Here is a 13602-nt window from a genome sequence, read left to right on the forward strand (position 1 = left end):
CTTGGGAGAAAGCCGTTACAAGAACGTGGAGGTAATAGCAGCTTTTGACAGCTTTAAAGCTGTGAAACAAACCTCTTACAGAAGTACGTGAGGGTGAAACGCTTTTTCCCATTTCAGTAAATGCAGGCACGACAGCGATGGGTAAATCAGTTTCTAAAAGAATTACTTTTATAATTTACAGTATGAATTGTAATGTCTGGTCATATTTGATAGCTTGCTAGTTGTCTAAATTAGAAAACATGTAAAGAAACTGTTATGACAGAGTTGGCATCAGATGTTGCATGTTGAGATGGATGATACCGATCTGTATAACATTGTATTTTGGATCACCTTAGCTGCTGAGTCAACAACAGTTTTGTATGTATTCCTGAAGACTCTTCAGTTGCACTGATTTTGCCATAAATAACACATTGTTTGCATTTCATTTTTGCTTGTTCTACATGACGAGTATGGAAAGTATTAATGCTACTGCCTTAAAAATCAGGGTTTGTTTTTCGTTGTGTTTCCACAGGCTTCTTACCTCCCATAACTCCTCCAGAAAAATTCTTTCTTTCTCAGCTGATGTTGGCCCCCCCTAGAGAACTGTTCAAGAAGACTCCTCGGCAGATTGCTTCAATGGATGTGGGGAACATGGCCCAGTCAGTGGATATAAGTGGGCTTCAGCTGGCATTAGCAGGTAAGGAAGACTTGTGGCTGTGGTTCAATTACAAATGGAAATGCTAATTGTAGTCTGGCTATGAGTTACCTGAGAAACACCCTTGTCTGTCCTAAATATGAAAATGGTTGAACTATGCTTTAGGATCTTCAAGCCCACATTTAAGCACATAGAAAAACTTCAAGCAGAGGTTACGCCTTAACTGTTTTATCCTACTTACCAAGCAGCTTTTTAAGCATATATGTCACTGCCTTAAACATGAGAACATCTTGCAAGTATAGGAAGATTTTCATCTGAAGCTGTGTGGTTTTGGGGTTTTTTTGGGGTGATTTTTTTTTTGGTGTATTTTTATCCCTTTTCACCCTCTGCAGTATTTCTGGTATGAGAGAACGTAGCATAATTGTCATGCTGTCACGTACCAGTACTTCAGCTGCACCTGGCAAATTGGCTATTACAATTATATCTTCAGTTTTACAAAATAAAGTCAGGTCTTACAGTATTAACTCAAAAGTGGGAAGGTGGTCTACTTTTACTGGACTGAAAAGAAAAGCAATGTGATGCTTATCCTTTGACAGGAGAAAAGGAGCAGGAACATGATTGTTCTGATCACGTTGACTGATGAGTCACACCTGGAGCTAATCTGAAATAGAAAATATTGTTGGGAACAAGGAGCCAGTTTGGACAGCAAAAAATAGTGGTTTTTTCCTAGGTACGTGCAAATGGACCCGCTTGCTTGAAAACTGACCATCCCATTTCTATATCTGTACGATGTGGTTTACTGCTCTGAGGTCAGGCACTAACTAGGCTTTCTCCGTCCTGCAGTTGTATCTTGGTATTGTCATGTTTTCTGTAGAATCTGACATTGACTTGTTATGCTGTGGTATACTGTCCCTTGTTTGCAGTGTACAAACATCCTCCGGTGTCCTCCTTGGCTACTATTTCCAGACTGTGGGATCTTTTGAAAATGCAAATTGAATTACCCTAACATACTGCCGCAGGGGAGACAAACCCTTCTGGTTCTTGTTCTGTTCATCTTGTCTGTGTTTTCTAGAATACTTTAGTGAATTTAGATTTTGTGAAACTTAAGGTAAGTTGTGATTTTTAGCATAAGGCATATGTGATGCCTTAAAGAAGCCTGGAGTTTTTTCATTTGTTTTTATTTGTTTTCCCCTTGGTAGTTTGCCTTCTGAACAGTTTGTTCTCATTAAAAATGAAACACGTGGAGAACCTCAAAATCGTAGTTGTATGGACGGGTACTCTAGGCCATGCATTTTAATTTGTCCCTTTTTAAAGTAGAAGACACTGATGGTTTAAAGTACAGTACAAAGTCATTAATGGGCCTTTGCAAAATTAAGCCCTTTAAGATGTGCTTTTGTCATTATTTACATAATACAGTAAACATGCATAATTAATTGCTTACAAGCAGTTGTAGGAGTTATGTAACAAAACAAGCTGCAGCTGAAAAAGCTTTACGCTGTCTTTCTCAGGCTTCTTGTTGTAACTCCCTAGAATAGATCTCTGCTTTCTATTCACTTTCTTGAAAGAGAAATCTTTTGCTCATTTTAATATTGTGATGCTTCTTGACTGTCTATTTGTCGTGTTTCAGAAGGGCTGCAAGTTTTTCAGAAGTCTTCAGTGTATTTCTCCTAATGATTCAATATGCAGGATGAAGCTGTGCTACTGACAGTGCATAAATACTTGTATTATTGTGCTTAGATACAATGTTTGAGGTGTTGCCTTTACACCCTTTTCCCCCCACATTTCACAGAATGTAACAGCTGTAAGACTTGGTGGCCCTTCAAAATTGTGGTCCCCGAGACGAATTCAGGGCTATTTAGAGCAGGATGATTTTGACTTGCTTTAGAATATACCTGCAAAATCAACTTAAATAATTTAGAAGCATTAAATTTTTTTTTCAATCAGTGTATCTATCCTAATCCTTTTTTTTGTAAAGGGAGGCAGAAATACTTGGCTTGTCTTCTGCACTTGAGCTCATTGTGACAATTCACTTGCAGCTGTATGGTGGGTTTTCTAGTTTTGATTTTTCTTTTTTTTTTGTTTTTAGGGTTTTCTCCCCCCCAAAAAAGTAGAATGTTGGAATAGAGCGTCTTGGGAATGAGTATTAAAACTTGCTTTGTTCTCTTCTTCTTTGGTCTACAGAGTGTTCGTTCAAGCCTCGGTATCTCCCTATAATTTGATTAGGTTGATCTGGTCTGTTACCGTATCAAAAATGTCACTTTCTCCTAGTTGCAGGGATGGGTCTTCTGCCAAAGTGCTCGTAACTGTTTGTCTGCTAACCCTTATTTGATCTAAGAGTAATTGACCTGTATTAAAGTTAAGTTTGTAATACATTGTAGAGCATTCCTTTAAGAATCAAAGAAAGTTTCTTTTTACCTGTAAAAAGAAAAAAACATAGCTCCGTAAGGGAACCTAAGTGATTTTTTCCAGATTATTTTTTTTGAATTTAAACATCTTAAGTTCAAGATGCTGTATTCTTTCCTGTTACAGCACCGTGTTCTAATTCCTGCTTCTGCTTGCCTGAAACTGTTGATCCAGCCCTAATTCTTGAAGCAGTCAGGGTGAGCTTTTGAGTTTCAATGTATTGTAACTAAGGGCTCGTGGAGGCTTCTAAAATCGGTGAATTGCCGGAATGCATCTTAAACTTTTGTATTTCTAATTAAGCATCATTAGTCATTTGAGATTATGAGGATACAAACAAATCAGTGCCTTACTTTTACCGACTGATGGATTTAAGTTCTAGACTATAAATAAAAAGACCGAAAAAAGACGCCCAGTATCTTCTTCCCGTCCCCCCGCAATAGAACTTCATTTGTTAAATCAACCCTTCTGTTCAGTGGCTAAATGGAAGTACTCACAAGCTGGAGTTTGAAATAGTTTATAAAGTAGAAGACATGTTTTATAAACCAGCTTATTTGGACTTTGACTTTAAAATTGTTTTTTTGAAAATAACTGAAAAGTATGCTAGTTGTTGCCTTTAACAAAAAAACATACCCTGCCGTGCTGCTTCAGTGAGCATATATGCAAACGTTTGCATGATCTGAAATAATTGGATAAAGTAGGACAGAAAGCCAAAAAAGAAATTAGCAATGGTTTGTGCTTTTTTTTGGTGAGCCTTTTGTCACTCACAGTTTCAGCGTCTCTCGTGGATTTGGTTGGAGGCATATGAAATAGTTCATATGCGTGGGAAGCTGGGAAGGGTCAACGTAGTTGCACAAAAAGGAGCAAGCACAGTTTGCTTAGAAGTGATAGGGACAGTACACTAAATCTGACAGCGCTACACCTAATTAGTCAGAAAAAGAAGTGGTGTTTAGTTTCACATGGAACTTTTTCAAGGGATTCTTTGTGCAGTACCAACAATTTTGGACTTCAGATTACTTAATCTGCTGCTTAATGCCCTCTGTGGAGGCAGGGAGGAGCGTACAGGTGGTGTTCTGGTGGTTTTTTTTCTGGTTTTTGTCTGCTGGGGTTTGTTTTGGGTTTTTTTGCCAAAGCAATGGAAAACATGATCTCTCAAATTAATACAGAGAATATAGAAGATCAGCCATTAAGTCTTCAGATAGAGAACAGTGATAGATTGTGATAGAAGAACAGCTAAAAATCTGACAATGCGAGTATTGAGCCCCATAGTCTTCAAGTCTTCAGCTGTAGATACTAAATGTAACATTATTTTTATGTAACTTGTTTATCTTCTGTAATTTGGTCTTTAAAGGGACACTTTCAGGTCCTCTCAGGTTTGCTTTAATGACAATGCATGTAGAATCACATAAGAATTAAACTCCATCTTTTTCCACACAAGCACTTGCCGTAGCTTGACAGCGAATGCAGAAGTAGCTTATGCAATGCCACTTGAATGTGTTGGATAAATGTGAATAGCTGACTTCAGGTCTAGAATGACCATTATAGTTGTGGAGCCCGTAAATGTATCTGTGTAGATTTTTCACTTCCCTGCTCTGAGAAGAAGTGATTGCAAAACTAGATATAACTGATTACATCAGTTACTTACCTTTTCAAAAGCCAAGACTACGTTTCAGATTCATTTCTATTTCTTCTTTATCCTTGCTGCATACCTCTGTCTCTCGCCTGTCAGCTGGCACTCTGAGTACTAGCTGCCTGACAAAGTACTAAATTTCATGTTGATGTTACCTGGTTTTTTTTTAAGCTAGTTCTTCTCTAAAGCTGCTTGTTTCTCACTACTTTTAGTATTCCAGGCATCTCTGTTTCAATTTTATGCTTTAATATTATGGACTGGCCTCTTTCAGAACGTCAGTCTGAGTTGCCAACGCAGAGCAAGGCCAGCTTCCCCAGCATTCTCAGCGATCCTGACCCAGATTCTTCCAACTCCGGTTTTGACAGCTCCGTTGCCTCCCAGATCACGGAAGCCTTAGTGAGTGGACCAAAACCTCCTATAGAAAGTATGTGCATTTTCACATCTTTGTTTCTGTAACTCATGAGGTGCTATGTTGTACTTCTCCAGATGAAATGTAATGTAGTTCAGAAATATTTTCAAGGTATGAAATGGGAATGAAGATGAATGAAACAGCGCAAAACTGTGTCAGGCTGTCTCCAGATCAGAGTCCACAGTGTTCATATTTCCAGACTTAAAAATCTGGAGCCTGTCTTCAAGCTGTTACCTGTGTCATCTGTTGGCTAAAACACTGTGTCTGATGGCCCTCAGATCTCAGTCCCCTACACTAAGATCTGCATTGACTGCTAACACCTTCCAAGGAAGCAGTTACTGTGGAAGGAAAAAAGACCATAGAATCAGTAACTTACTGATCTGAATCAAGAGGAAAAAAAGATTTTTCATCACTAAAAATCAGAAATAAATGTTTTTCTGGGAGGCAAATAAGATTGTAATGCTGTTCACAGTGTTATAATAGCTTCAAGAAATGAGGGCTTTGGGGGTCGTCTTTTTGTACTGGTGTAAAACTGAATACCTGAAGCTTAAAAAACGTTTCACCTTGTTGCCATTTTAGGTCACTTTCGACCAGAGTTTATTCGACCGCCGCCTCCACTCCATATATGTGAGGATGAATTGGCATGGTTAAATCCCATAGAGCCAGATCACACAATTCAGTGGGATAAGTCAATGTGTGTTAAGAACAGCACTGGAGTTGAGATAAAAAGAATCATGGCAAAAGCTTTTAAAAGTCCCTTGACTTCCCCACAGCAAACACAGGTAAGTATCATGCGCTCTTCTGTCTAAAATGATTTTCTAACAAGCTGTCTATTAATTCATGTATTTTAGAAAATTTGGATCGTTTTAATTGATCTGTGTTTGGATTCAGGAAACTCCCAAGGATTTTAAACTGTAAAAACGCAAGAGTTTTGACTTGGGTTTGTATGAATACGGAAGAAATCTTTAAATTTCATAGCATTGACTGGACATAGTTACAGTTGATCAATAAGTGGCACCAATATTTTTCTGCATGAAAAAATTTTCTTATAACAAAGTTGTTCGTGCTTCTGTGGAAGCTTTTGATAAGTAATTATTTCAGAAATGCCAACACCAATTTTTTTTCCCCCTCAATTTGATAGTATTGCCCCTGATTTCAGTGTGCTTTTTTGATAATCATTATTCTATCACTATAAAATATCCTTTATTTGCAGAACTTTTTCTGACAATTTTCTGACAACAATGAACTCAAAGTTGAGGTTTCTTTCTGCTGGACATGCTGGACAGGAAACTAAAGAAGGCTGAAACTTTTCATGTTTTTTTTCCTCCCTTCCTTGCCACCCACTGATGAAAGTCTACTAAATGCCTTATTAAAGGTTTTATGGGCACAGTTGCCTTTACATAAAAATTTTAGTATACCTCCAGTGTCTTTCAATAGAGGTGCCTAAAACTAAAGGGTTGTCATTCTCCTGTAGCTTAGATGTATTATAGCAGTTTCAAGCAGCAATGTGAATAGTTAAGAAAAAAAAAGTGTCTTTTTTTTTTTTCCTTTACAGCTCCTTGGAGAACTGGAAAAGGACCCCAAGCTTGTTTACCATATTGGTCTCACTCCTGCCAAATTGCCAGACCTGGTTGAAAACAATCCTTTAGTAGCTATAGAAATGTTGCTGAAACTGATGCAGTCTAGTCAGATAACAGAGTATTTTTCTGTCTTGGTCAACATGGACATGTCCTTACATTCAATGGAAGTTGTAAATCGGTGAGTACTATCTTAAATCTAAGAAGGTTTCCTTAAGTATGTAAGATAAATAACTGAACAGTTTATTAAGCGATCGTGAGGCTGGCCACAGGGCTGTATTTGGATGCATTCCGAAGACTACCAAAAGTAACAAGAATTGAAGAAATTACTAGTCAGATTACAGTGAAGGAAAAGAATATCAAACTATCATTCCCTTTTCAGTTTCTCTATGCTGTTTGTGTTGTTTTGGTTTTTTAATACTCTTTTTTAATAATAAGACTTAGTGTGCTCTGATTAATCCTGCAGAGGAAGAGAGTGCTGTGGATTTGTTGCTTTCTGCAACTACTGGACTGTCTAAGTCTGTTTCTTTCATAAAGGCTTTACTTGCTTTTCATGTAGTTCCTTATTGGTGGTGCCTGTAGTTAAAGAAAAAACTCTTACTTTAGTCCAGACTAAGTTTGTAAAGTTAGCTGTGGGTTGGTAATAAAGAATTGAGCTTCTCGAACATCTTCAGTGCTAAGTTCAGAGAATGCTGCCAATTTTTAAGTTCCTTTTTACAGCAGTACTATTTTAAAGTATTACTGTAATGTTAACAGCTTCCTATTAGCAGTAGCAAAACTGCAACTTAACAGGAAAAAAACCCACAATTTCCCAGCAGAAAGATGTGATGGTGGAGGCATATATACTACATTTTAATTACTTATAATTCTATATAATAATGAAATATTTTAATCTAAATACTATAATTTTGTACTAACTACTTATAATTTTATATTAATTATTTATAACATACCATATTTTACCACATTAGGTATGGTAAAAAGCACATTTCTTGCACAGGTGCTATGCTAGTTAATCTTTCAGTCCCTGCTCCAAGAATGGAGAGGCTTATTCAAAGTAAACATTGTGTTACTCTTTAATATTAGCAAAGTGTTTCTACTTTGAAATGAATGGGGGAACACATATTGTGTTGTGGATAACTTCAACTGGAGTTGATAATTATTAGAAAATTTTATCAAACTGTTTGATATGTTCAGCTCAAAACAGTATTTAAAATTATTATCACTTAAGGGAGTCTGTCACTGCAATCTATAGTATGCCTAAAGTTTTATTCAGACATCAGGATCCTGGTTAATATATAAATTTCACTAGCAAGTACATGTCCTATGTCCCAGGAAGCTGCAAGTTTAGTTACTGACTTGCAAAATGACCAGCTACTGGATGTGTATGGTTTTGTCACTGTAGTGGCTGTCACTCCCTCTAATGGGTCACAATCCAGTTCTTCCTCATGAAGAATTCACGTTCTTGTCTCATATCTTTAAAAATTAGCCTCATCTCTAGCTGGTCTTCTTTCAACTGAGGTAGCAGTTGTGTTTTACTAGGACATCTGGAAATGTTAATTTTGATCCTTCTTGAGGTATGCTTGTGTGGAAGATAAAAGACTACAATGGGACAAAGGGCAGTTATTGTGAGAATCCTTCACAAAAAATTAACGCCACACAGCTAATCTGCTTAAATGCAACTTGCATTCTTGATGCAACTTAAGTGGACAAAAGGTGGGATTGTTAAATAGCCATCCTGCTTTATGTTCATGCCCTGTCTTTATTGGGAATAACTTCTGCATATAGGTACAACCCATTTTCTTAACAGAATGCTAGCCCCTTCAATAGGAAAACTTCTCAGAAGCTAATCCCCACGAACTGCAAAAGTGCATCTCTCCCACTTACCTTCTTACATTTCTTGGCAATTACTGAATGTGAACTACCAAATCAGCCTTGTTCAGCAGTCTCTTTGCAGCAGAGTTGAATTGCACCTTAAATATCATTTGAGGCAAGAAACGTTCCTGAAATAAATCCCTCCCTACTGGGGCAGACTGACAGCAGTTAGTTCCCTGAAGTTGGGCTAATGATCACAACGTGGAGAAATAGTGGTAAGAAAAGAGCTTTCACTCCTGTCCAGGATAGCTACGCCACCACTCAGGCATGCTGGTTCTCCCACAGCGTAACTACCATAGGAACAACTTTTCTCAAATTGCAAAATGACTGCAAGTGCAAACAGGGAGACACTGATTTTTTAAGTGAAATAAGACAAAACCTTGAAACTGAAATGTCTAAAGCATGCACTGTTTTCCCTTTCCCCCCACCTTTCACTACTTGAGTTAGGACTGTGATTAGAGTTACTTTGGTCAAATTCTGTTGTAACTTTATGGCAGTTCTACATTTAGTGCATGTTGTTATCTTAAGAGAGCGGTATAGCTTTTTCAGTTAAGAAACAGTGGCAGCTCAAATACTTTAGTAGTCAGTATTGTTAAACCACAAATAGGTGTGCTTCGCTGTTAACCCGTAAAAATACACTAATACCATTCTTTGATGCAATAGTTCTCCAATTCTTCTGTAGTAAGAACCTTCTGAGATTATCGTGCATCATTAATCTCTAGTTAACATTTAATCTAGTCATTGTCTCTTTTACTTGAGCTGTAGATAATTCATATTGTTTCAGTTCCTAGGACTAAAATTTGGATCTGAAGGAACTAAGGAAACTGATCTTTTGCTGTAACAAAGGAGTTATTCTGATTGTATACTTAAGAAAGAAGTTCAGCATCTAGATTGAGTACCTGAAATTCAAATATGAATAAGCAAAATTGTATTGCAGTGCTTATTGCAGAAGAATCTTGGTACTTAGACAGCTTGGGGGCTTCATCGTAAATTGGAAACTAGTGTCATTGACTCATTTGTGTAATATATAGCAAATGTTTGTAGGTGTGTCAAATATACTAGAAAACAATCTAACTCACCTTCTGTACTGTGTTAGAATTAAAAAAAAGTTTTGGACTCTTAATGAAGAAATTTAAATGATTAGAAATATGTCTGTCAGAAATCAGGTCTGTATGACACGACTGGGAATAAACTAGTATCACGGGTCTAACTCATTTGTTTTGCAATGGAATCACTACATTTATGGCTTCATAAACCACTGGATATTTTTAATTTGAACAGGCTTACTACTGCAGTTGATCTCCCACCTGAATTTATTCATCTTTATATTTCCAATTGTATCTCCACCTGTGAACAGATTAAAGACAAATATATGCAGGTGAGTACTTTAGTAAATTGGTTAGGAAAAAGGGTCCCATATATTTCTCTGTGTAATATGTGCTGAGATTTTATAAGATAGCATTAAGTTATTCTGTCTTACTGCTTCTTTATTTCAAAGACACATCTTTTTTTCCTAGCACACTATGCAGTTCTTTATAGTGTTCAACAGATGTTTCTTCACCTTTTTACAAGACTTCACAAGTAACTACTGTTCCCTGTTTTTCTGTAGATATAATACACTTGTCCCTGGCAAAACTGCAGTTTTATGTGACTCAGGTCCTTACATGCAAAAGATTTATCTGTCACTCAGTGTGCCTTTTCTTCACCTCCAGTATTGTTGTTTGCCTGCTGCTTAGTTTTAAGCTTCAAGTTTCTTTTTGGTACAAGTGTGCCCACCACTTTCACACCTTTGAGGTGATGTTACAAAACTCCTGTGGAAGTCTTGCCCTTCAATCATCGCTATTACTGACCTACAACAGCTTGCAGATCTCCTCAAAGACCTAAAAACTTTCTATTTTCCGTCTTCCTAACACCATACTCTCCGCTTCCCAAGCCAGTCATACTTCTTCAGTACCAGCATGCAAGTTGTAGCCACTTCAAGGATCTTTACGTCCTCGGGAGGTTTCCACACCTTTGGCACACAAGGTTGCTGACATGCTGTACGAGGTATTTCCTTCTATCCTAAACTGATCTGTTGGTTTCACCAAGTGCCCAGTAGAACTTGTTTTCTTGCATACGTCTTGGTGAAAAACAGTTCCATGTTCAGTTTACCCAAGGCTTTGTGAATCTCTACCAAGTCCTGCCTCAGCTTTTTCTTCTCAATACTAAAGGACTGCATCCTCTTTAGTCTCTTGCAACAAGGCGGTTGTTCCTTTCCCTGAAGCTTTCTTGGTGTCCTTCTCTAGTGCCTTCTCTAGCTCTACTATATCCTTAAGTTGCAGAGACGAAAATTGCGTGCAGTACACAGGATATGGGTACAATGTGGTTTTAGATGGCAGCAAAAACCCCTCTGTCTTGTTCTTGGTACCCTTCCAGATGATGACTAACCACTTGTTATCTTTGGCTGCTGCTCTGGGACTCTGCTTTGGGACTCTGCCAGAGTCTACCCACTCTACCCACGTGGGTAGCTTGATCTGTGACCTGCGGAATAGCTATGCCTATTACATTTGGTAGGAGAATAGGAAAATAGCAGCAGACCTGGGCTGCAGCTGAGAATATGCCCACAGAGTGGGACACTGTGGTCAAAGGGGCTGCTGAGAGCATATAGCAACTGTGTTTCAGACACATGGGACAAAAAAGAACAGAGGGTCAAGGAACACATACTGATGACCAAGTAGTGTGCGAAGCTTGTGAGATCTAAATTTGTTAATACTGCATGTGAGGCCTCGCAGCAACTGAGACACAAGATGTTTTGTTTGAAAAGCACCGTACAAAACCACTCCTATTGGAAGTGAAAAAGGCACAATCCTCAGATTGGGAGTCAGCCAGCATCTTGCATTTGTACTTTTGTTCTGAGTTTCATGTTCCTCAGTTATGACTCTTGTAACTTAATTTGTGTTGCAGAGAAAACATGTGATGCCTTTTGATTGCAGTGAAGGAAATAACTTGTTCAGTTTCTGAATCCTCTTGGTATAGGTAGCAAATTTTGCAGTAGTAAGCTCAGTTCCTGTAAAAAATAGTTGGTAGTTTATTTTCAGTGTCAAATAATCTAAAATACTTTGGACACTTAATCTATCTAGTCCCCTCAGTTCTGTCTGATAAGTCGTTCATGTATGTAGTTGTTTATAGAGAAAGGTTTGGGTTCAACTCTTTCTCACAATGTGAACTATGAGACCACTTTAATGATAAAGTAAGATCTGCTTTTGTCCTTGAAGAAAAATGTACTCTGTATAAAGCAGATGGTTGGTGACTGGATCTCCGTGTGCCAAATTTTAGGTGCCAGTTCCTAGGTTTCCACTTCCTAACTCCCAGCGTGCTCTACAAGGTGTTACCTAAGCAGCCCTTAGGAAGGAGAAACACTTCGGAGATCCCATCTTTTCTCTGGAGCAGGTGGCAAATCACAGCTTACAACCATGGGCTCTGAAGTGTCTTCTTGGATTAGGTGTCCCTGCTACTGTCTTTCCTCCTAAGATACAGCGAGAGGGTCGTGCTAATTCAGTGATAGAGCACCTCCCACAAAGCAAGTTTGGGATCAGTTCTGCTGCTGTCACTTCCCAGCTGGAGTGCCTGGGGAATCATGTGGTGACTGGGGAATTTTGAGATCTGAAGCTTGTTCATTTTTCTTTATGGTGTTATTGTAGAAAATCAGGCTAAGCAAGAGGGGTGACCCTAGTGATGACATCATCTTGGGCTATGATCCCTTCTCTCTGACTTTATTCAGAGATTACATAATAAAGAAATTAAGTACAGTGCATATGTAGATCTGATGCTTCATTTGTGCACAGGATTAATCTTGAAAGCTCCTGTATCCAGAAGTAAAGTACTATAAAGCAGAGGAGTCCATTTTTTAAATACAGTAGCAGTATGGGAGGTAGAAAAGTAAGGGCAGCATGTACAAAGCTTGGGAACGAGATCACTGCTGAAGCTGAACTGCTCCTGGAACGCCTCAGTTGTACTGCTGAGGGCCAACAGTCCTTTAACTGACTTGGTTGCAAACATTTATTTGGATTATGAAACCCTATCTCTTCTGTTTCAGAACCGCCTGGTACGTCTTGTTTGTGTCTTTCTTCAGTCTTTAATCAGAAACAAAATTATTAATGTACAGGACTTGTTTATAGAAGTGCAAGCATTCTGTATTGAGTTCAGTCGGATACGAGAAGCAGCTGGCCTTTTCAGATTGCTGAAGACACTAGACACTGGGGAAAATCCATCAGAGACAAAAACATCAAAATAAAACCACTGTGTCACTGGCAAAAAAAAAAAAAACTGCCAGTGTTCTATACCAATTACTTGTATAATTTAAACTTAAATCACTGGATTAATGATGTAATACACTATAAATAGCGTTTTATGCATTTAAACAATAAATAATGCTTTTTTCTGATACACATGCTTGAGTTTGTGAAATGTGTTAGGCTTTACACTTACGCTGATTTTGACTATGGGTTAAGCTCTGTATGTCATATGCATATCCTGAACTACAGGCTCTAATTTCAGAGGGGATGATACTTGCTATTTCACAGCAAACTGAAGTATTAATCTAGTACTCACTTTGTGTCCAAAAGTCAACTTGTATCAAAGTAAGTAATTCAGTTCTTGTCTGCCCTTTCTTTACTGTGTAAGATGTTTTGGAAGCTGGATATAACTTCTAATGATATATACTGGTTTTGGTGAGTAAGGGAAAGTCTGTCTTGATATCTAGAAAAAGCTAAAGGCTTATCTTTACATGGCAGAAATGATGTGTTGGGTGCTGTAGGCTCAGAGTGGTACTCTCTCTTTTCAAGATCACTGAATTTTCCCAGAATACTGGCCACATACGATCAGTAGTTGAAGTACCACACCTATTTCATCCTTGTAAGAATGTTTCACTGAGGAAAGATGGTCCCATTTCTTCCTTAAAAATCCAAGTCATGAGCCTCTTCTCACTTCAAAAGTTGCATGGGCAGTTGTTCTGTGGCTACCAAAATTAAAATACCCTCTTCCTTCTAAAGCATATAGTCAAGAGTACCATTCAGGTCTTAGATGCCAGGTGTTGGTG

The 13602-nt window shown here is 38.1% G+C and overlaps 1 protein-coding gene across 1 annotated transcript; it reads left to right on the plus strand.

The window, feature by feature from the left end:
- Positions 1 to 484: 484 nt before the first annotated feature.
- On the plus strand, positions 485 to 12945 carry CNOT11 (CCR4-NOT transcription complex, subunit 11; the record flags this gene model as incomplete). The annotated part of the gene is made up of 6 exons (XM_009586126.1): positions 485 to 676; positions 4936 to 5088; positions 5653 to 5855; positions 6629 to 6831; positions 9807 to 9903; positions 12601 to 12945. Coding segments are annotated over 6 exons (1046 nt in total), but the record flags the coding sequence as incomplete, so codon positions are not given.
- Positions 12946 to 13602: the final 657 nt, after the last annotated feature.

Source organism: Fulmarus glacialis, unplaced genomic scaffold, assembly GCF_000690835.1.
Source record: "Fulmarus glacialis isolate BGI_N327 unplaced genomic scaffold, ASM69083v1 scaffold30499, whole genome shotgun sequence".
NCBI classification, from domain to species: domain Eukaryota; kingdom Metazoa; phylum Chordata; class Aves; order Procellariiformes; family Procellariidae; genus Fulmarus; species Fulmarus glacialis.